Source organism: Zonotrichia leucophrys, chromosome 1, assembly GCF_028769735.1.
Source record: "Zonotrichia leucophrys gambelii isolate GWCS_2022_RI chromosome 1, RI_Zleu_2.0, whole genome shotgun sequence".
Classification (NCBI taxonomy): domain Eukaryota; kingdom Metazoa; phylum Chordata; class Aves; order Passeriformes; family Passerellidae; genus Zonotrichia; species Zonotrichia leucophrys.
This window is the reverse complement of record NC_088169.1, coordinates 113,680,639-113,704,242: the sequence shown is the minus strand read 5'-3', so window position 1 is coordinate 113,704,242 and position 23,604 is coordinate 113,680,639. Positions and strand designations below refer to the sequence as shown.

General features: G+C 42.1%; 1 protein-coding gene across 2 annotated transcripts in view; it reads right to left on the bottom strand.

Moving 5' to 3' along the window:
• Window positions 1-19,124: 19,124 nt before the first annotated feature.
• EPHA3 (EPH receptor A3) overlaps window positions 19,125-23,604 on the bottom strand; it is a 176,064-nt gene continuing 171,584 nt past the window's right edge. For both annotated transcript variants that reach the window (XM_064728076.1, XM_064728084.1), the window contains exon 17: window positions 19,125-23,046. In XM_064728076.1, coding sequence (XP_064584146.1) covers window positions 22,941-23,046 — 106 coding nt within the window. In that variant the 3' untranslated portion in view covers window positions 19,125-22,940. The remainder of the gene's footprint in view (window positions 23,047-23,604) is intronic.

Here is a 23,604-nt window from a genome sequence, read left to right as displayed (position 1 = left end):
TTTAATACATAACGTTAATTTTTGTCTCTGATGGTATTTGCTGCGTTATGAAGTTACCCTCAAGCTCCTCTTTCCCTGTCAGGATAGATGCTGTTCTCCTAATATTTTAGTAAGGACAAAATCAGTGGTACAGGATGGCAACAGCCTCCTTCAGAGACATATTCCTGGCAGGGGGAGATGTAAACATTAATGTTGAGACTTCTGTCTAAATTCCTAAAGACCCTGACTGTCCTCAGGTATTTCTCCTGCCCCAGGATCAGTTCTCATTGCAACCAGCCAATGGTCAGATTCAAAGATCAGCTGGATCATCTTTCAAAGTGAGCAAAGCACACAAGAAACAGCAAAGAATTTTTCTTTACAGAGCAAACCTGCAAGGTCTGGAAGTTGGACGTAGCAGCAGCTCCCAGGCACTCCTTTACTGGTTAGGTAAACAAAGTAATTCACATCCGTCCCCAGATGATTGCTTTAAGATGAGTTTTGGGGGAGTTTTTTTAGATCATCTTTCTTGTTCTCATAGAATACACCTCAGGAAAAAAATAATTAAAGCCTTATATCAGAACATTGGGCTGCACAACTGTTTCTATCAACTGTGTCTTTCTACTTTCCCCAATTCTGCCAACAAGTGTTGCCAGCATCCCTACTTTAAAGGCTTATTTGCTCTTAATAGAAAAGTTATGCATCACTGCACAATCACCTGAAGGCCAGGTGGATTATTCTTCCCTCAGCTGAGATTTATGTCTGTCAGTATTACAATATATGACTTGATAATTAATGAGAATTGTTTACCTTGTGAGGTCTCTCAGTCACTGGAAGTGTAAAACTGAGGGAGATTTCCTTGTCCAGGAATATCAGTTCCTTTAAGTCATGTGTCTGCAAACTGCTTTCTGTCCTCAAACATATAAATATCAAATATTTCCTCGTTGTATCCTCTCAGCTGCCAATGTAATGGGCTCTCCATAAGTTTCATTGTGGCACATTAAAATAGGCCATGCCAGGAGACATTTCAAATGCAATTGGTTCTGCTCAATAAAGAATTATTCTGTTGGTTTGTGCTTGTTCAGTGGGAGCCATGAGAGACTAAAGAGATATGGAAGAATGGGGAAAAGTAACCCAGCAGGATTTTGATCTTTTCTCCCTTCTCTAGACCTCATTGAATACAGGTAACCAAGGTTTTGGGGAGACAACCTCCCACCCACAGACCCCATCAGCTGTCACTGTGTAGAATTAACTAAGAATTATTACATAACCTGAAAAATAGAAAAGGTAAGATAAAGAGTGATATCAACCTTCTATAGATCTCCCTTTAATGAAGCTTTTTATGTCCCTACCAGCACACTAATTTTATTAGTTCAGGTAATCAAAGGTATCACTTCATTTAGAGGCAAAGGAATCAAAGTGGTTTCATGATAACACAAGCAGCTGTAGCAGACACCTCAGGCACCTTCCAGCACCACATTTCCACCAGGGAACAATTTCCTGTGTACTCAAGGCACTGCTACATCCCCACTTCTACTCCAAAGAAAAAGAAAGAAAATCCATAAATTGCCCAAACCCCAAAAAACCAGACCCAAACCTGACACACTGGCCGTTCCCTTTTCCTGGGCACACTTCAAGGCACACAGCAAAAGTGGTTTCACATTTCTCTTTCATTCAGAGTCAATAAAAAGCTGAGCAGTCATGGATGAAGATGTGTTACTGAGACTCACAGAAATGTAAAACATTTTAAAATTGAAACTGCTGCCCTTTAAGTGGCTGTAGGTAATAGCTGAGCTGCAGCCACGCTGCTTTTAATTTAACAGCACTGAGTGACAAATGATAGCATGGAGTGGGGAGAAATGGCCTCCCTGCAGAGTCCTGCTCTTTGCTACATTTTTAGTGTGCTTACTAATCAAATATGAAAATAAGCATGCTGTAAGCAGCACCTTTTAGTTTATGGAGGGACTTGAACTAAAACCTCACAGACCTCTCGGGCGGTTGAGCTAGGAAGGTTTTCCATCTGGAAATTATCTTTTGCTGTAAACTTCTCTCTTTCACCTTTATGTTTATCAGAAAACCAAACATAAAATCCTAAACAGGGTATTTTTGGAAATCTTTAGCAAGCCTTAGCATAGTCAAAGTCAAAAATGCTGTGTAAACTATGGGTGTAAAACCTTCTATCAAGGTATTCCTCTCTATCCCTAGTGCCTATTTCAAGGCTTGTCCTCAGCCTCCTCTTTCTGCCATTTTATTTACTCACAGTTTATCATCCCAGTCTGGGGACAATAACTATGCTCTCCTACTTCTGACCCAGCTCTAGGCTTTAATCTCAAGTCTCCCATTATTTACCCTCAACAATTTGAGAATTTTTTTACTTTGACTTAGCCATTCAGACCACCCCATTGCCCTACAATTCAAACCTTGCATGAACTAAATTTCTAAACACAAGCAGTGTCTGATAACCACAACTATGAAACAAAACATTCAACAAGGTTTATGCAACCAAGCAAAGGATGGTTTGCAGGGGACAGCAATTTTGCCTCGCTCCTCTCAGAAGGCAGCTTTGAAGTAGGGTTTAAATCAGCTATGAAAACCCCTACAAAGAAGCAAGAGGTGCACCTTGGCTTCTGCTTGGTTTGATGACACAGGACAGTGCTGCTGCTGTGCCAGGAAAAAGGTGCAGGGTCTGAGGTGCAGCAAACCCTTCTCATGCCATGGCCCCAAAACATCTCTGGAGGAGATGACACACCTGCCCCATCACACCCAGAAGGAGAAGGTAAAAACCCACAGAGCAATGCCAACCCATGGCACAGAAGTGCCATAAGAGGGGTTTTTATCACCCTGCTCTGCTGAGCTTTGCCTTTGGCCACACACAGGAACCTAAGGCGTGACAAATTGCTCTGTCTCCCAGGATGACTCCAGCCCTTTGTCTCTGGGTGTTTTTCTGTTATGCAAAGTCAAAGCCCTGATTTATGTGAGGCTACCGCCACTGCTCCACTCTGTGAGAGGGGTTTTGTTCTGCTTTAGACTTGGTGTTGGTGTCCTGTACACGAGCACAAAGGTGGTGAGGTTCAAAGGAGCACAAAGGACTCACATTTGTCTGTCCCTCAGTGACAGCAGGGCTTGGGCACTTGGCTTCTGCAGAACCTGAAGTCTCTGTAACTCAATAGCTAGGTAGGCAGGCTGTTTGAAGCCAGTTTAAATGTGTAAGAATAACAGAGAAAAGCAAGGGACAGAGTTGGAAAAAATGTCAGCTCAACTGACAAACTCAAGGAGCTACTGCTATTTTCTACTTTGATTTATTTAGGGAAAATAAAAAGAGCATTTAGATTTAAAGAACTGAATTTGCCCAATTCACACCAAAGGAAATGCTGGCTCTTCAACAGCAAAGGCTCAGCAGTGTTTCCCAGAGCCACAGATACACAGAGGTGACACAGACATAGACCAGACCTGGCATGTTCTAGGACGTATCTCTGGCAATATTTTAATTGCTGGAGCCAAGCCCCATCATGCTACCAATGCTGTTGAATAAAAGCTTTCATTTGAAGAAATGTTTTTACATCCTAAAATTGGTCCTGATCGACTTCACCTTCAGGTAATCAGCAGACACTCCTAAGGGATTTTGTTTCCACAGCCCATTTTCCTTACCCCCACTGAAATTCTGGTAATGGAAATTTGACATGCAGAACCCAAGTCATTCAAAGCCACTGTTCTTGTTAATTAAGGGCCTCCTGCCTTCAGATTTCTTCCAAAAGTCACATTTTCCTTTGGCTCCTCCAGACCTCCCTTGTGTTCCTGTTTCAGTTGCTTCAACCTCAGCTGTGCTCAGTTCTTTACCAGAGCTGCAGGCTATGTCTGTGCCGCAAGGCTGAAAAAGCACCTTAATCTTTCACACTAGGTTCAATTGGATGAGAAGCAGTCAAAACCCTGATCAGCAGAGCCTAATCAGTGTAGATGTGGCCCTCTGTCCTTCCCTGGTGTAATTGGCAGTGAAAACATGCAGCAACAAGAGGAGGGAAGGACAGGCTGGAGACGGAGGCGATCATCTCAAACAACTGACTGATCACTCATAATCTGGATTCTTGTATTTAGTAAATACATCCTCTTCCTTTTCACGGGCGTGTGTTGACACCCACAGCAATTACTGCAGAAAGTTAACTCTCTGAGGCAAGATTTCTACCCTGCCTATTTGCACAAGTACCCCTCTCAGTCCATCAGCACCGATGAGCACTGACACCCTCCTGTCAGCTTGTAATTCCTCAGCAGAAAATGCCACAGACGCTTTCTCCTCCACCTTTCAGAGCTCCTCATGCAAACCAGAGTAATTAGCGCTGACCTTTGGGCTAATGCTGCTTGCCAATCAGCAGCGCTTCCCCGCTCAGCAGATAAATTTATACAGCCCAGTTTGACAACCAGGAGCACAAAATAAGCACAGCAGGCAGGCTGCAGTGCTCACAGCCTGCTCACCAGCCCCAGCAGTGCCAGGGACTGCAAGGGACCACAAGGAGCAAAATTCTCACGACACTCCACACCTCATAGGATTAAGGGCAAATTTGAGAACAAGGACCAAAAAACTCACAAACAGAAAACAAAACTAATTAAACAACAACAACAAAAAAACCCCAAAAAACCCCCAAAACAAAACAACCCCCCGCCAAAACAGAAAAAAAACCCCAAAATCAAAAAAGCACAAAAACAGAAAAGCACAAAACCAGAAAAAAAAACCAAAACCAGAAAAAAAAACCAAAACCAGAAAAAAAAAACCAAAACCAGAAAAAAAAAACAAAACCAGAAAAAAAAACCAAAACCAGAAAAAAAACCCCAAAACCAGAAAAAAAAACCAAAACCAGAAAAAAAAAAACAAAACCAGAAAAAAACCAAAACCAGAAAAAAAAACCCAAAACCAGAAAAAAAAAACCCAAAACCAGAAAAAAAAACCAAAACCAGAAAAAAAAACCCAAACCAGAAAAAAAAACCAAAACCAGAAAAAAAAACCAAAACCAGAAAAAAAACCAAAACCAGAAAAAAAACCAAAACCAGAAAAAAAAACCAAAACCAAAAAAAAAAACCAAACAAACCAGAAAAAAAAAAACAAAACCAGAAAAAAAAAACAAAAACAGAAAAAAAAAACAAAACCAGAAAAAAAACCCAAAACCAGAAAAAAAAAACCACAAAAAAAAAGCAAAGCAAAAAAAACCCAAAGCAAAAAAAACCCCAAAAAAACCAAAAATACCCCACAAAACAACAAGAAAACCCCCCAAAAAAACCCCAAATCAATCCCCCCCCCAAAAAAAACAACAAAAAAAAAAAACAGAGAAAACCCCCAAAGTTATTTTTTCGTTCAGAAATCTTTCCGTGATAAATAAACGCAGGCAACAGGGGAGTTGCAGGAGTGTGTGCAAACTGAAGTCTGGTCTGGGACCTGCTGGTTTGGGGGCAGTTCTGCTCTGTGAAAAAGGTGATTTGAAGCTTCCAAACACTCAGGTTCAGGAGTTCAAGTGGCCACATAATGCTGCAGGTTTCCATAAGTGACTACCCCAAAAAAGGAAGGGCACAGAGGGCTGTCCTGGGCACCCCCTAAACCTTCGGGGTTTGCTCTGAGCCCCCTGCTCAGGCACATTGGTCACAGCCTCATTCACTGTCACGCAAATCCAGCAGAAGATAAATCACCCTGCATTAATCTTTGGCAGTCTGCATCTAACAGACAAAAGAGCAGAAACCTGACACTTTAATCACGGCACTGTTACAAGCTGCTGTTCCCCACCAAGCTGAAAACTTCTTCTGCACTTGGGCCCATCATCATGAGCCCCATCCCAGGTGTCACAGGGTGGGAAATGCCATCTCTGCCTGCTATCAGGGATAAAGATTAATACAGAAACCAAGGGAAGTTTGGGAAGCTTCCAAAACCAAGGGAAACCAGGGTGCCTGGCAGGACAGAGGAGGAAGGAAATTGTCCTGGAGCACAGGGATCCCAGCAACTTCCCTACATGAGGGTTTGAGCTTGCTCTGAAGGTGCAGAACTGCTGGCATGGAGATCTCCATGGTACAAAGCCCTGTCTCTAGTTCACTCTGATTCCTCAGAAAAATAAAATGTTACCCTAGGAAGCTGTTTGTCAACAGGATCCTTCCTACCTGCCACATCCATAGAGTTTGCCACTGCAAAAAACTCCCTGCTTTTTTTGCAGCATCACCAGTTTGTCAAAGGTGACAGAAGCATTGTGCAGTGAGACGCAGTGTCTTTCATGGATGGACATAAAAAACTACTTCAGAAATCCGTAACTAATCTGCTAGATCATAGGAAAATACACAACTAATTGTCTACCCATGGTTTATACTTTAAAGAAGTCACTTTTGCACTTGCAGTAGCAGAAATGAGCTTTGTCTGGGAAGAATGATTTGTATTAAGCTTATTAATTAATCACAATGTCACATTCCTGAAGAAGAGTTCTGCCCAAAGAATTTCCATTAGCAAACAAGACACACAGGATATACCTAGAAGTAAAATTGAGATAAATTCCTCTAAGCCACACGCACGTTTCTCTTTCTGAGTTGCTCCATGGAACAAGCCTTTGTCCAAATATTCTTGGACAACTTTTCTTTAGGAGATGCTAAGCCAGAAGCTTCCTCTGAAGCCAGGGAAAGCTGCAGTTTCTCCACACCTTCAAGCAGATATAACTTGCAGATAAACACAGATGCATACATCACATATACATAACACACACAGAGCTGCAGGAAGACATTAAAAACAGAGTTCCCTTTTGTATTTACTTTACAATCACCATGGGACACAACAAATTAACTGAACTAATCAACTAATAGAGAACATTAACTCTCTCAAAATCTAGATGTGGTTGCTGGATACGGGAATTGATACCAGACAGCCTTTAGTCACTGACTGTGTTACTGATTACGTCCAATTATGGCAAAGAAAAAGGATTCTGAAACATCTGAGCTGGGGCAGAGAGAGAGAGAAGCATAATTTGTGCCTTATGTTAGGCAGATCTTCCTCCCCTATTACAGCATTATTCAATTATTCACCATCTCTTTACCACCAAGGAGACAGCGTGGCCGTGAGCTCTGCAGCATTTACCCTGTAGCCGAGCTGCCTGATGCTCACACGTCCCATTACCAGGGCACCAAGGGCTGACACCCAGCCAGGCTGCCCTGCAGAGCCTCACACCATGCCCCGCTCACAGCCAGGGTGGGAGGTTGAGTTTCAGGCCTGGGATGGGATTCCCATTGCAGGGTCCTGCCAAGAGCAGCGCCGATGCCCTGGGCACTGTGTTATCCCACACACCCTGCCCTGGGAATGCCTCCTGTGCCTGAGCACACAGAGCTGCTCCTTCTGCCTGCCAGCCCCATCCATGGCGAGCTGCTCGCTGATCCCTGGCAGCCACAGCTCTGGCACACACAGGGCGTGCAGCACAAAGCAGATGATGCTGCCTGCTCACAGCAGGGTTTGGGTAGAGTGCTGCTTCAGCAGAGCAATGGCCATCACTTCCTTTGCACCTCAATCACCGCCTTTCCCCAACCCCGAGTAAAAAACCAAAATAAAATAAAAGTAAATCAATCTATAGCAAAAACTTCTAATTCAGCAAAAGATTTACAGCTCAAAGGGCGCAAAACAGGCTGAGACTGTCACTCTCCAAGCTCAGTTTAGTCTCTTAGATGCCTCTACAACCTAACCTAAGCCTAAGCATAAAATTATTTCCCTCCCATCATATCTTCATGGTAAATTAGCCCAGTATCCATCTGTCCAGGAAAGGGTGGTAAGAGGAAGCCTGGAATTGAAGGAAAGAAGGCAGCTCTATTTCCACCAGGCAGGTATTAAATGTAACAGGGAAGTTTATCACTCATGCCATCACACTTGAAAATCTCACAGTTTATAAAACATTTCATAAAAGCAGGAGCCTTGGGTCTAGCTAACACTAGAGAAGAGCCAAGCATCTATCTTAGGGCATATCTGCCCAGGTGGGCAGGACACACAAGAGCAGAGGCACAAACCAAGGTTACCATCATTCCTGGATTCAGTCCACCAGCTTTCACTTCTCAAGCCACAGAAAAATCTCAGCATCACCCCAAGACAAGGCCAAGACACAGCAGAGCTCTCAGCCCATGCAGCATCCAAGGTCACAAGGCACCCACACCAAGGGGCTCTCCATAACAATAAATTCCTTCCCTCTCTCAGGGCCTTGCAGGTCACCTGTAGCAGAGCAGCCACACCAGGAACCCCCTCTAGCTGACAAAAAAATGTCTTCCAAGCCAGATTTTAACCTGTGATAATCCACAAACCAACCTAAGACAGCTCTAGGTTTACTTCAAATCTGAGAGCACAAAAAACCCCAACAATACCAGGAGTTATTTTACCTTTTGCCAGCCAGCAGACTGCAGCCCTCAGGAAGTCCTGGCGTGCTTGGCCATCAGCAAAAACCAGACACACCTGCCCTGAGTTGCTTTAAGCACTGCTTTAAGTATGCACAGCTGTGACAGGGGAACCTCCATTTACACCCCAGCAATGAAGCTCTCTTCAGATTACACAGCATTTTACACAGGTGCTGAGGACTATACCTGATAAAAGACCATAAAAAAATAGGTGCACTAACCCCAGGGGTGGTCTGTTTTTCCCTTTATAAACATTTTTAATTGATTCTGCAGGACAGAACACCAGAATAGCCTATTAATCCCAATATAAGTTTTGCCCTGAGTAAAAGGTTGGACTGGATTTACTTTTATCCAAATCTGTCCCTTGTGTAAATCTGTGGAAGACAATCAAGTTACAGCATGGGAAAATACACACTTTTATATCTAAATGCAAGCTGTCTTTATTAACTCACTGCAGATGGATGCAGGTGCAGGTAGTTGCTACTGATCCCATTCAGAAACTCAGGCACACAGTTTCCCCTAAAGATCTGTGCATGCTAAAAGGGAAAAGCTGAAGCTGCACAGGCCAAATGTTAAGCTCCTACAACAAAAAGGGAGGTTCCTGTGACAGTAGGACAAGTTTCTGTGTCTCCAATGTTGCTCCCTGATGACCACAGGCTCCAGGACAAGAGCACATCCCAAGCCAGGGAATATCCATCTGGGAGATGCATTTTGGGCCCCTGAGGCTATGACAGATTTCTCTCTTGCATGTCATTGCATTAAACCACTTCTTCAGTGTCAGATGGTCATTTCCTCAGCAGTTTCTGGAAGGAGGGAAATCCCTTAACTGCTTTGGGATAAATCCCCAAGTTGTTTGGTGTCTCCAGGGGACACAGGGCTCCAGCTGTGCCAAGCTGAAAGCACTGCTCCTTCCAGGCTTGCAATAGCAAGAAAGGGGACAAGCATCTCCCAATTCAAGCCTCAAATAAACAAGATAAAAGCATGATACCGTTTGATCATTCTTCTTTTTTTTGTGTGTGTGGTTTGTTTTTTTGTGTGTTGTTTTTCGGTTTTTGTTTGGATGCAGCCCAGTTAGTTTTGATCTGATTTGTTGGCGTTTTTTCCACTCTCATCAGTTAACAGGAACTAAACCAAAGGAAAATCCCTGCTTTTTTGATCAACCCACCCAGGCAGTTGTGTAAACATGCAGTGACTCCACATGTGGTATCACTCAGTCCATGAACAGGAGCTCATGCTCAGCATCCCCGTGGCTGTGCAGTGCACCAGCCCCTCGCAGGTGACAAACAGGATGCTGATTCTCCATCAGAAGGGAGGGTTTCACGGCTTCTTTGTCAGAAAACTAATGAGCAGGAAAGGAGGTCAAGGCTACATGAGAAATGTCTTGCTTCTGGATAGGTTCTATAATTTTTGTAGTTCGTGATATTCCTTGTTCGGGCAAAAAGAAAAGGGTCAGGGCACCACATCAAGGCTTGCACGGGTGATATAAAAACCTTCATGCCCTTCTGTCCAGCAAGAGGCTTTAGCAAGACCAATATTTTTCTGCACACTGCACCCAGGAAAGAACAAAATCCTCCCTAAGATGCCCACCTAGGAAAATGGATTGGTTTTGTTGGGTTTGTTACCTGATCTGTTCAAAAGTTCTTTAAAAATATCAGTTCCCCACTGGCTGCACTGCCCAGGCCTGCTGGCATTGAGAGAACACTTTCTAGGTAGAAAAATGCTCATTTGTGGAAATTCCAGTTATTCTATAAAAAAATCTAAAATATTTATCCCCAAAGCAATCCGATAAGCAGCTAATAAGTCTACAGATGTGCTGAGCTCAGTTTTTTTCTGCTGTGAGGACTGTCTCAGAGCAGAAAGCCAGGATTTGAGAGAGCACAGGAAGTCACATAAACTCCAGCTACACATCTGGCTTGAGCCTAGAAATTTCCCAATTCTTGGCAGGTGGGCATGGATATCCAGACTCTTCTTTTGGGCTCCTGGGAGTCGTGTGTAGGGGCAGCCATCCCAGAAGGTCTTTCCAAATCTTCAGCAGGATTGTAAATCCTGTTCTTTTTTCTGGCCTCCTCAGGATTTTATGCTCCATGGACCAGAAAACCCCCAAAGCCTTGAGAATCAGGATTGTCCAAAAAAATCCTCCAGGGGTAGTGCTGTGGATTCCACAGCTAGATGTAACCATTCATTGCAGAATGGAAAAAAGACAGGAGGCTGGGATTTCACCTCCCTTTGGCCTCTGCAGCATCCTTGGTGGGGCAGTTGTGCCTTCCAGCTGTGCAGGATAATTAAAATGAAACACTGTCTTTGTTTTTTTCTTTCCTTTTTTTTTTTTTTTTTAAGTGAGATTTTTGAATGGAAATGTCAGAAGTTCTATGAGGACATAGGTACCAATCACTGCTTGGGGGCAAAGTTAAATTCAGGGAGCATAGTAAGGTACAGAGTTCAACATGCAGCACTAAAATGAGATTATAATTGATGCTGTAACTACCTGGTTTTGAAGGATGGGGTCTTTCAGCCCAGGGAAGTGCTGACTGTAGATGTAAACTGAATATTCTTCCAATTATAGGTCACTGGTTACCTCCCATTGGTCAAAGGAATAAACACCATGTAGCTTTATATAATTTCTGTAATTTTATTCACCATGCTCCCACTAAAATCAAATCAAAATCCCTTCCTTGCATCTTTTTGTTCAAAATCTTATCCCTTTTCCTTCCCTCTCTGTGAATCATTATCTTACAATAAAAATAAGCTCTACTGTGACCACATGGAGTCAGTGATCTGAAGCTTTAATTGCCTTCATCTTGTCCCTTAGTTAGTTAATTCAAGAAAAAGAAAGGTTACAGAGAGTGGGGAGGTGAAAAGTCTTTTCTCAAGCCACAGGACTCCTTCATGCTTTTGGTCATCATTGATAGACACTGTAGTGACAAAGGTTACATTAAATGGTCTTTAACAGAGTGCTCTTTAAACACAAATTCAGCAAAAAAAGAAGAAAATATTCACTCAGCAAACAATATAAACCCAGTGCTTTGGCACTGCCTGAAAAAATGAGAGTGAAATTATCAGGGTTTCAAAAACATTTATTTCCACTTACAGAGCAAAATCTCGCCAACAAAATCAAGTTCTTTGACTGATTTCAGTTTTTATTAAGTCATCCAGGCCTCCTACAGCCATAGTCTCCACGTTAAAATCTACTGCAATTTCATGTATTAAACATTAAAAAAAAAAAACAAAACGTAGAAGCTGCTGCCATACTCTTAAATTTCTTGAAGCTGCAATTGACTTGTAACAAAGGCCCCCGGTGCATTGCAAACAGGGCTGTCAAGCCATAACAGCTCTATTGCAGCTCTGGCAGCCCTTGTGCAGGCTGCCAAAATCCCCACCTACCCAGGGGAGGTCACATCCAGCAGCAGAGGGAGGAAATTGTCCTTGTGTGAGCTGTTCTCCCATCCCACGGAGCAGATTGCACAGGTTGTTCCCTTGCTCCTCGAGTGCTGAGGAGGAGGAGAAGTGCAGATTTAGGGAAAAGCCAGGGGGTGAAAAGCAGCAGGGGATCAGTTTGGGGTTTTTCCCCCATTTTGTGGCTCTCCCAGTGTGTCAGGGCTTTGTGACAATGAACAGGCTGGGCAGAGGGACCACGCTGGGTGGGGACCAGCCCTGATGGAGGCAGCAGCAATATTAACTGTGCTGTCATCTCTCTGTGCCCAGCACACCTGGGAGAGGGGAAAAATGGGATTTGTCTTTTAGGACAAAGATTTTTCAGGAGTGGGTGGTGCCTTGTGAAGGCTGACCTAGAACAGAGGCTGGATAGGGTTACAGAATAAAGCAGGGGTTTATTTAAGGCCTCAATGGATCCACCTTGGGCAGCACCAGAGCCCAGCCAGAGCTGCACCCAGGATGAACCAAAATGGCCCCAAAATGCACGAGCGCTCCCAGGGTCTCTCCCTGGGATCAGTTCTGCTCCATTTGCACCTTGCAGTTCATTGTCCCATTCCAGCTTTAGCCCAGGCAGTCCCACCCTGCTTGTTTTTCTCTCTCCAGCCCACGGTGTTTGTGCTCCTGGGCTGAGATTTGGATCATTTGTCCTTGGTGCCCAGCTGGAGCAGGAATTGTTCTGTCTCCCTGCTCTGTGCACAGAGCTCACCATCCCCTGATATGAAGCTCAGACCCACACATAAAGAGCACAGAATGTGATAAATAGAAAAGCTAAAACCTGAGGCATCATGGGGAAGGGAAGAGCTGTGTGAGTCCACGTGAATCATGAACTCTGAAGCTGAAAAGACTGAGAGGTTTCTCTGCCTCAGGCCATTCCAAATGATTTCTGTGAGACACCAGGTTATTTTCTTGAAAGCCTTTGCTGACAAAGGTTTCAAACCTACTTTTGCTGCTTATTTTGGAGCACAGCTAGTGTCCAAGTGAAAACTTCTGCATTATTTCCCTGCTCCACCCCTCATTGTATTTGTTTTCCTCTTTGCTGTGATTTAATCATTCCCACTGTTTTGTATAGGGCACATAAAGAAGTTTCAGCAGAAAGGAGAAAATGTCCAGTCTTAAGGTTACAAAGTAGACCTGAGAGTTTCTAAAATGCAATGACAAACCCAACAAGAACCAAAGCTAATGAGGCACTAAACAAAGTTATTCTACTACCTTGGCTCTTCCCTGTTGCTGAAGCATAACAGATACACAGAGAATGAGATGCAATGAGCCTCCAGTGATGAGCATTTTCCTTAATGAAGTATTCCACCACCATTTAGCCTTGCCAAATCTGACAGTGCCCCAGCAAGGGCTGGGCAGTGGCTGTTCCAGGTGCTGGTATCCCCCAGGGAAGCCTGGAGCTGATTTTGGGGTCTCCAGCCAGAATGAAATCCCCTCCCTCACCCATAGCTGCTGCTTCACCCCCTTCTGCAGCTGGGAAGCAGTGCTGGAAATCACAGCGCCACAGGGAAATTGTGGCCTTCAGGACATCCCCAGGGATGTGGCACCACGGGGTGTGATGCCAGGGATGCAGTGGCAAGATCAAAGCAATGTAAAAAAACCACCCCATACTCAACAGAACATTTTTTAATTTTTCTTTCATTTTCTTTTTTTTTTTTTTCTCTTTTACCTCTGAGGGTTGGATAAAGCTTGCATGGCCTAAAAAGAAAAATATGTGCACATTACTCTAAGCTTCTAATGGTAGCAATAAGTCTCAGGGGTGCTTCTCCGAGTTGCAGTTGGACTTTTACAATATGCAGAACCCCCTTTTAAGGCATCTCATTCTGCTTTCTCACAAATGCAAAGAGCTAGGCAATTACTGAGAGGTTGGAAGTGCCACAACCCTCAAATGACACAAGAGGCGAGGTATTTTTCTTCCAAGAACCTTACACTCTCATGTTCTGCAAAGAGATTTATAATGCACTGCTCCCATTCCACATCCAAGCCCCTGCACAGCATCTCTGGAGAGAGGGGTAACTTTAGCCCTGTGTCCAAACCCTGCTAAGGCTAAATGAAGGAAACAGGAATGCTTCCCCTGAGTCCTCTGCTCCTGCCTCTGATATTACTGAGCTTGGTATTTCAGGGACTAAACCAGATCTTTTTTTCTTTTTTTTTTTTTCCTCCCTCTCACTCTCCCACTGGAAAATTAATCAGCTTTTCACAAACTGTAGGTGAAATCTCTGACAAGCCTTCTGAGCTTTTTCAGATTCCTTTGTACTGGAAGATATAGTTTTTGTCTGCATAGTAATGGCAACCACTCCCTCAAGATACAGGACTAACATTTAGCCTAAAACATCAAGCAGATTTCATTTACCTGGTGATCCAAGCCCATAAAACTTTTAATTGTTAAATGTTTTAAAAATATTTCAAGAATATTTCAAAAGTTTTATAGCTTCAGTATCACAGTAACTACACACAGCCAGACCTGTCATAGCAAACTCAATGTTTTGCAGCGTAACAAGAGCAGTTACTTGGAGAAAGAAGTGCTGTTGATAAAATGATAGAATAGCAGCAGATAAGTTTGATAAGTTTTCCCTTTTGGGAAGCCACTGAGACATTTTTGACCATTGATTCACTTGGCTCAGTGCATTTTCAGTCAGATACTGCAGACATTGAGAACACAGATGAAAGAAGGGCGTGATCTAAATTTCAGATTGTAAATTCCAAAGGATTAGGAGAAAAATATCCAAGCTGGTTGTTCCACTGGTTTCCCACAAGATAGAAAACTTTTGTTCTGTCTTCTCAAGGAGCCCTATTTACTGTGATCCACAGGATCTCCTGTTGAGAGCAGCAAATTATTTAATCTGTAATTTTAGCACCCTTCTAGGAAGCACTTAGCAACAAAAGGCCATAGCAAAAATCATTGCAAGGCCTTGGGAGAGCATTGAACAGCCTGTACTAAAGGTGATCTTTACTAAAGGTAAAGACTTGGGTTTGGGAAGAAATCCTGTGAAAGGGGCTGCTCTGGAAAGGCACCCAACAGATCCCAGTGAAAACATTGAACCAGGCAGAGTGGGGGGAAAGGGTTTTTTTGGTGCTGTGCTTGTCATGGTTAAAAACAGACTAGATAAACAAATATACAGCTCAGAAAGAGTGTTTGAAATCCAAACCAACAGGAGGTGTTGTGGCAGCCAGAGAGAACAGGCCAAAGAGCTGCTTGTATCCATAATGTTTATAATAATAAAAATGTATATAGATTATGCCTCAAAACACATGTTGAGATGATGGAGCCTGGTCTATACACTGTAGAGAGCTGGATCACAATCACCCAACATTACCTTAATCATGGAGGAGCTGCTTAGTGTGTGGGTGCTATTAAATATCTTTTTTTACTGTCTAAATGCATAGTTTAGCTGGTTATGGTACTTGTTCAGCAGAGGATATATTGCATAGAAATTACAAGAGAAGGGAGAAAGAATGCACTCAGTTTTGGGTGTTAAGAGCAGCAAAGGTCTCTGATTTCTTCAGCTCTGTGATTCAGTGTCTGCCTTCTGTCCTCCTTCTGATGGGATCTCACCTTGCAGCAGGAAATTGATAAAGCTGTGTTACACCTCTGAAGGCTGGCTGGTGCCAGGGACAGAGCTTTACTTCAATTTAATCTTTATTTTATATTTGTTTGAAAATCTTTATATTATATTTGTTAGAATGGCTTAATTACAGTTATTTATATAGTCCCTGCTGGGGAGGTGTTCCCTTACAGATTTTTGGTGGTATCTGATATACTTGGTTTTATTCACAAAAACCCTCTAGAACCTTACATGAAGAGGACAACTTTTATATGAGGAAGAGGTAAAAAGGCAGAAAAGAAATTTCTCTGTGGGCCAGTGAAATTTCCTTTGTCTCCAAAAACCCACATGCACAATGAGAGAAGTTGGGAACAGAAAGTAAAAAATGGAACCAAGTAATAACTGAATATTAAATTAATAAAAAACTGAAAAAACCAAAAACTTCAACAACTAAAATCAAGCAAAAAACTCTAGAAAATATCTACATCCAAATCTCAGAAATAGATTTTATTTGTTCATATTGTTTCCTATTTTCATTTGACTTCCTTGGCAGGTAGCCCAGTGCTCCATCAGTGAGAGGAAAGGAAGTTACAGCACCACATTGTTGTAGGGATTGGATTTTATTGCTTTGCTAGTACAATTAGGCGACTATTAACTCAGTTAGATGAGGCACAATTTTTTATAAAGTATATCCAAGTGGGAATTTTGACTGAGTCCTCAACTAAAGCCTCCAAGAAAGTTTTATGAGAGTGAAAGAAAGATATTAAAAATAGCTAAATAATAAAAGGCGATGGAACTTTAAAGGGGCACACTGAAAATGGGAATAATTTTTGGTAATTAGCTGACAACCAGCCTGAGGGGAAGCTGAAACCTGGCAGCAAATATTCAGCTTGGATCTGCAAAAAGCCACCCAGATAATGCAGAAAAGGTGGGGACAAAATGACTACACTGGAGGTGATTTATGGGGGAAAGAATCAAACTGGGATTGACAGAGTTAAACTTGGATGGCACAGAAAGGGAAAGTGCAGCAAGGCAAGCAATGAATAGTGCAAGGACAGAAACACTGCTGTGACTCTAAAACATCTCCCCAAGTCATCTCCTTCCTTGTTTTTGGGATTTCTGGGAGTTTGGGCTGTAGGCTGGCAGCAGAGAGGGCTCAGGGCGATGCCTGGTGGGGACAGCAGGGGACAGCAGGTACCAGGGAAAGCTGCAGGAGGAGGGGGCTCTGCCACACAGAACTCCTCTGGTCTGAGCCCAGCTTTGGCCTCCTGGCCTGCACGAGCTCTGAGAGCAATGAAGGTGAAAAGAGCCAGCCAGCCCGTGAAAATAAAATCCTTCAAATAAAATGAAAATAAATTTCAAATAAAATGTAAACTACACCTAAGGACAATTTCCTGCTGGGTGGGGAGGGGGAAGGATAGGAAAATTTACATCAGAGATGTTTATTTGAATCCCTGATCAGACTACGGTGCAAAAGTACCAGACCTTTTTTTTCTTTTAATTTTTATTTTTTCATTTAAACAAAGAGGGTTTAGCATTTATATGTTTTTTACTGGCTGCATTTCATCTCAGTGCCTTAAAATAAAATGCTTTACTCCATGCTCCCATGAACACATTGAGACTAAACACTTTTTTTTGGCCTTACAGGCCCTGAGGCAGGAGAAGCCAAAAAAGCCTGCTTCCCTAAATCCCCAAAAATTAAGAACAAAAAGCTCTGGTTATTTCACATTCTCTTGCAAACATACACTTCTTTAAAGGGCTAGAAGCTAAACTCAGTATTAATTACAAATCCATGATGAATAGACACTCACTTTACTGAAGAAACTTTACTGGATAAAAGAGGACTGGAGATATAGAATATTCTTCCCCTTATATGGAGAGTAATAGAGTGAATTGAAAGACTTCTAATAAACCTCAACTACCTTCAAAGTGATATATCAGTGATCAACCTTAGTTGCTGAATCTAATTAAAAATAAATAATGAAATTTGCTAACCAAATCTTCCCTTAATGATGACTCTAAGTTGTTCCTTGATGGCAAAAATTCAAAGCAGAACCTGGCCATGCACTAAAATATTTGTCTGGATGCATTTTATTTCTGTTTCATAATTAGAAATCCTAACAGTCAAAAGTGATTGATGCATTCAGGATTTCAGAGTCTGTGGGTTTTATAGCATTTCTTATATATTTGTATTTTATAATTTTATATTTACTGTTTATTTATAGTATAGATTATAGCAACAATGATCTGGTCCAAGTACTGGCTATTCTCTTGGAGAAATCCTGGAGCCAAGATCATCCTGAGCTTTAAAGAGAGGAGAAAAGCAGAGCCCGGCAATTCCAGAGCAGGTATGCTTACCGCAAATACCCAGAAAGATTTTACATATATATGGATATATATATATACACATATATATAGCAGCTGGAGGATTCAAGGTCTTAAGAAACCAACTCAGATTTGTCAAGAATAAACAAATCCTGTCAAACTCATCTAATTTATTTCTGTGGCAGGATAATCTAAAAAGTAGTGGATGTGATTTATCTTGTCTTTACTAAGACTTCTGGTGCTGTCCCCCTTGACATTCTCATGAGTTAACTGGGGAAATATGAGCTATTATGAAATCATTTTAATGTGAAAGCAGAGAGAGCTGAAAAATCCCATGTACTGAGTACTCTTCATTTAGCAGAGGTTCTCTGGCCATCTGAAAAGGATCATGAGGAAGCCAAGGGAAAGCCGCTCTTTGTGTTTTGTGCTGTTCACCTTTGCATGAGTAACCTTCATGAACACCATGTGCCTGTTTGTATATGGGAATAAGTCAAATTTGAGGGAAATATCTCTAAAATAATTTTTTTTTTCTTAATGGGGAAAGTAAAATTCATTAAGGAATCCCAAAGGATTGGACCAAGGACTGAAAAAGGAACTGAGTGCACACCCATTAAACAGGGAATTACTGACCAGGCAGTGATGGTTTGGAAAGGAACTGAGGCATTAGAGCAGCTCAGAAAATGAAAGGAAGCCAATAGCATGGATATCCACATGAATTAACAGGGGTGGCACGTGTGAGACAGCAGAAATAATGCTCTGATTACACTTGGCACTGCTTGGGCTTTTAATGGTGCAGATATCTGATGATGGGTATCATCCTTGGGAAGAAATGCAGAGTAGAAAAACACCACTTGGGCAGCACTAAAAAACCCTGGCAGGCATATTGAATTTATGGAAGTGATTATCAGCAATTTACCTCTCCAGACTCGATGATCCTGATGGGTCCCTTCCAAATCAGCACATTCTGGGATTCTGGGGGCTGCCAGGCACTTCCTTGTCCTGCTGTTGTTAAGTGAGTGCATCCTGCTGCCCTTCCAGAGCTGGCTACATTCATTAATCACATGAATACCATTTTACAGTGAAAGCAATAAAAACACCAATAGCCACCGTGCCCTCTAGGCTCTAGAGCAAATATAATGCACCAGCAATGCCACAGGGATGGACACAAGCTGGGCTGACACAACTGCTGAGGTGAAACCTGTTCACAGAGAAAATGGTTTGCGCCATTATCTGCATGGATTAGATCCCATCAGAGCCCTGGTGCTCAAGCACAGCATCAAACCCCCTGTTTGGAAGCTAAAATGACACCACTGATCCACCACAGCGTGAAGCATTCTGGTGGCAGGAAGGACAAGGGGCATTTAAGGACAAATCCAGCTCTGGGTGGCTTTTTCTGTAATTCCCCTTTCTGTTGAACACATCAAGACAGAATGCCACCCCCACCCCAAAAAAGAAGTATGCTACATCCACATTCATAAATTTTATCAACTTACAGACTCCAGGACAGGTATATCATTCATTGTTTTGCACCAGTAAGCAGAGTAGTATACAAAAGCATGCAAAATCAGTTATGGTACAGAAAGAACCTGCAAAATTCAAGAAACTGGCAAGCATCAAAACCATTCCTATTTTCCTAGGAAGAGGATTCCTGAGTTGTGTATGTTGGCATTTCCAAAGACCCTGTACTTGGGTGAAGCACACAGAAACAACATGGCAGGGACATAACAAAACAGGGGCAAAATATTATCTAATACAGGTACTCAGAGGCAAGAAATGATCATGGGGTGAAGTTACAGTACGTGGTGGGCTATTTTATTTTGTTGAAAAGTACATCTTTGACTGGATTCAACATATTAATAAGATGAAAATAGGTCCACTGGTGAGGGAGGAAAGAAAGCAAAAGTTTGGAAATACTTGACACAAAAATAAAATAAGTGACAGCTTTTTTCAATATCCCATAGGCAGGCTGTAGAAGATGATGTTTTCCAGTATCCATGGAGAAAGTAAAGTCTTTGACTGATGTAAGTCAGTTTTGCACAAATGCTGGTCTGTTTAGTTAAAACCTGCACTGCTTGTTTCTTTCAATAGATAATATAGGTAATATCTAGCTTTCACTCCAGACCCATGCTTTAACACTCAGAATTTATCCATATTTAATTACAATTTTATCACACTAATCAAATAAATTTACTTTGTCCTCCAAGCAATCACCTCAGTATTTCAGTATGTAAAAAATACTTTCATTATGTTTATTATAAAAATATAAATGTTTCCACTACAAATCATTTTACATTAGTAAGAGGCCATCTACAATTGCACAATATATAATCTAAATGAGTAAGTAATGCTTTTGAAATACAAGTTAAAGTAAATACATATTGCCAATCAAATCACATCTATACATTGCTTATTGGATGCTAAGTTACAGCACAAAAACTAGATTATGTTAACAGAAATAAATAAAATGGAAACTATATTGAAAGGTACAAACCCAATAACATGGCGTGTCATTTTATGAGCAGTTTGCATTTTGCTGGATGTCCATAACCTGTACAGGCAGATGGCCACACGACCTCTATTTCTCTACTCCACACTGAAGAATTGTACACTGCTATGTTTACATATGTACAGGGGGACAGGGAGTACAGGATGCTTGCAACAGAGGCCACTTACAGTACAAATCAACTTCTGACAGGGAGAGAAAACCAAATGGGCTTTAAAAACTCTCAGCTCCTAACAGCAAAGAAAAGCAAAACCCAGCTGCTTGATTTTGTTTCCCCTCGGTGAGATTGGATTTTATGCTGAGCATGCCTGAACAGTGGGCAAGAACACGACAGGAGGAAATTGGCTGGTGCAAAGTTTTCAAGTGTCTAAAACTCCAAGAACTGGGTCTGTGTCTCCAGGAGCATCTCCCAGAGGTCAACTCCCCACCCCAGCCCCTCATCCCCACACTCCAGCAGCAGGGTGAAGCTGAGGAGAAACGTCACAAAAAGCTGTCCCCACACAGACATTGTTTGCCACTGGGTTTTGGTGGCTTAAATTCACTAACAGTGTCTGATTTAGAGCAATCTCAACCCGAAGTAAAGATGGATTCTGAATGAACTAAGCAACACAAAACAGCTTTTCTGTCCAGCTCACTGCATTTCATGATAGATTGGGGCAGGTAAGGGGAAGTGTTCTTTACAGCTTAAGTGCTTTATTTTACCTTTCTTCCATTTTTATTTTTAATTTTCAATTTTAAAACCCATTCACTTCTCTTTCAGAGAGAATTACTAATTATTATGCTGTGAGTGTATTTCAAACCCAGTCCTTTACAGCATGCTCACTACCAGCACTCATGAAAAAGCCTCTAACACTTCTCTTTAGCAATGTTGTGCCTGGACATTTTTTTAAGTCCTGGATTCATGCAGAACAATTTCAGCCCCATAAACCCTAAAAATGGATTCTTTCCTCACTTACATACCAAGGAGCTTCAAAACCCAAGCCAGCAGAAGGAAGCACAAGTGGTCACCTGCTTTTGCATGCACAGAGAAAACACAATGTGCCATTTTTTCATCTCCTTCTCACACATCTCACACTTCTTGAATTTTTAGGGATTCATCATCATCAGAATCAAGTCTGTATTCCAGAATGTCAAGTTGGGAAGCAGAATGGTTTCCCCTGGTGACCAAAGCCTGCTCTCTGTGTGCCTGGCATCACATCTACAGCATTAAGAAGCACAAAAAATGGCTCCCATTGTGTTTTAAACCACTCATTTTCAGAGCAAAGAGTGGTGTCTGCTCAGAACTGGGACTGATGTGCTCCAGAACAAAAACTTAGGAGTTGGGAAGCTCTTTGGAAGATGCTAAAAATGGTGGAGGGCCCCCAAAATCCACCTTCCAGTCTCCTTTTTCCAATGAGAGATGTGAATGTTCTCCTACACTTGGGCTCCCTTCTGCTTTCTTTCAAGGAACAGGTAGCCCACTGAAGCTGTGCCAAAAATTCAGGTCCCCTACAGGATGGCAGTGCCTCTACAGGGGGGTTTCTAGCTCAGTAAACTTCCACACCAAAGCCTCTCCCCACAGCTCAAGTCATCCCTTTAAACAAGGGTCACTTCCCAGGGAACTCAAAAAGCATCATCAGTTAAAGCAGGATGCAACAAACCCTGGCCCTCTTTTCTATTTTCTTGGCAGATCTCTCACCTGAACACCACCCCAGAAAAAGGAGATTATTGTGACAAGAAAGCAGCCCTGGGGTAAGAAATGGGATGTCCTGTTTGGGGCAGATCATGATCTAAAGATCAATGCACACACCACTGACAAAACCCCAGCCTGGTTGAAAACACCACCCACAGCAAATGGAAGAAATCTCATTTGCCAAAAAAAGTCCAGATTCTTTTCATTGTGTCAGTGCTGGGAAAAAAACACCTTTCTTTCCTTCTGTATTTCATGCATGATGCTACGAGTATGAAATTATCTATAACTAACTCTCAGATAATTTCTCAGGTTGAACCAATGAAATTTGGATAACATTTGGCACTTGGCAATAATACAGCCAGGTTAAGGTATTTAAGCATAAATATAAACAATAATGGAAAAAAAAACAAACCAAGAAAATAAATAAGCCTTTTAAAAATTAAGACTTGTTTCTATTTAAATGAACACAGTTAGGGAAGCTAACATAATGGTGAAAATCTTTTGTCAACTAACTCAAAGTCACTACAAACTTTATTTCTGTGTTCCTTCCTGAAGCTGAAATAGCATGTTACAATGACATTATAGTAAATATGGCCAGACAGGTTGTGAGGTATAGTCCTCTATTTTCCTTGCTTTTAAAGAAATAAAATACCTGTTACAGATCTCTTCTGTATAAAAATACTGCAAGTCTTTCTTTCTTCTTGTTTGCTGTATAGATCAAATACACAGCTTTTATGTCCATGGTTTTTTTCTGTTATTCAGTCACTTAATATTCAAATGGCTCTAAGTTTTAGTAACACTGGTTTTTACTTGGAAGGATTTTTCACATGTTTTTTTTTTCTTTTGATATTTACTATCTGCATTAACAGTCAGTCAAGAGCACCCACCCTTTAGGATTAACAGATAGAAAACAAGTTTGCTCCTATTTTTAAGGCATTTATACTCAGTATTTGAGTGTCTTGTGGGTATGAAATTTCAACATTGCGTTTCCCAAGCTGTTGCCAAGATCTCCTTTAAATTCTGCCGTTTGTCAGCCATCACTTTTCACCTGCGATGCAACTTTGCTCCTTTTTTGTTTTCCTCTCCTGAGCAACATCATTTTGGTACCTTACACAGGAACAGGGCTGTTCTTTGTATGAGTTTCTAGAGCTTTGATACTGCTGACAATCTTCTTTTGAGGGCCCACCACCGTAACACCAACTTTCTTCATGTCACTGGAAAAAAGAGGAGGTGTGTGAGTGAGGACACTGAATTTCACAGCTCTGCTCCCAGCAAACAGCAATGAACCTGCCCATCTCACACTGCTGCACTTCAGGAGCCTCCAGGTACAGGGATAATGCTGAAACACAAGCCCTGCTGCAAAAAAACATAGAGCAACTGCCTGAAAACATGAGGGGCCTGCAAAAAATTAGTCAAAGCTCATTTAGCCTTGTTGTGGAGGAAAACATGGAAGAAAAGGCAATGAAATCGTTCTCCAGTGATGCAAGCACCGAGGTTTGGGGTTTTGGGGCAAGGGGGTCACTGCTGGATCAGCTGAGCCTCTCTAACACCTCCATCCCTCACCAATCTGATGGCTTTTCCTGGGCACTGCTGACACATCACTGGCCTGTCAAAGGTCCTCTGAGCTCTGCTATCAGCACTGAGGTGAAGGAATCCATGGCCAAGCTTCCCTCCCCTGGTTCTCCCTTCCTGTCTGTCCAGGATCTTGGCCTCATTGTTCCTTGTGCAACACAGAGGTGCTTTAACACCTGTGCAGGGCTAATTAACCAGGG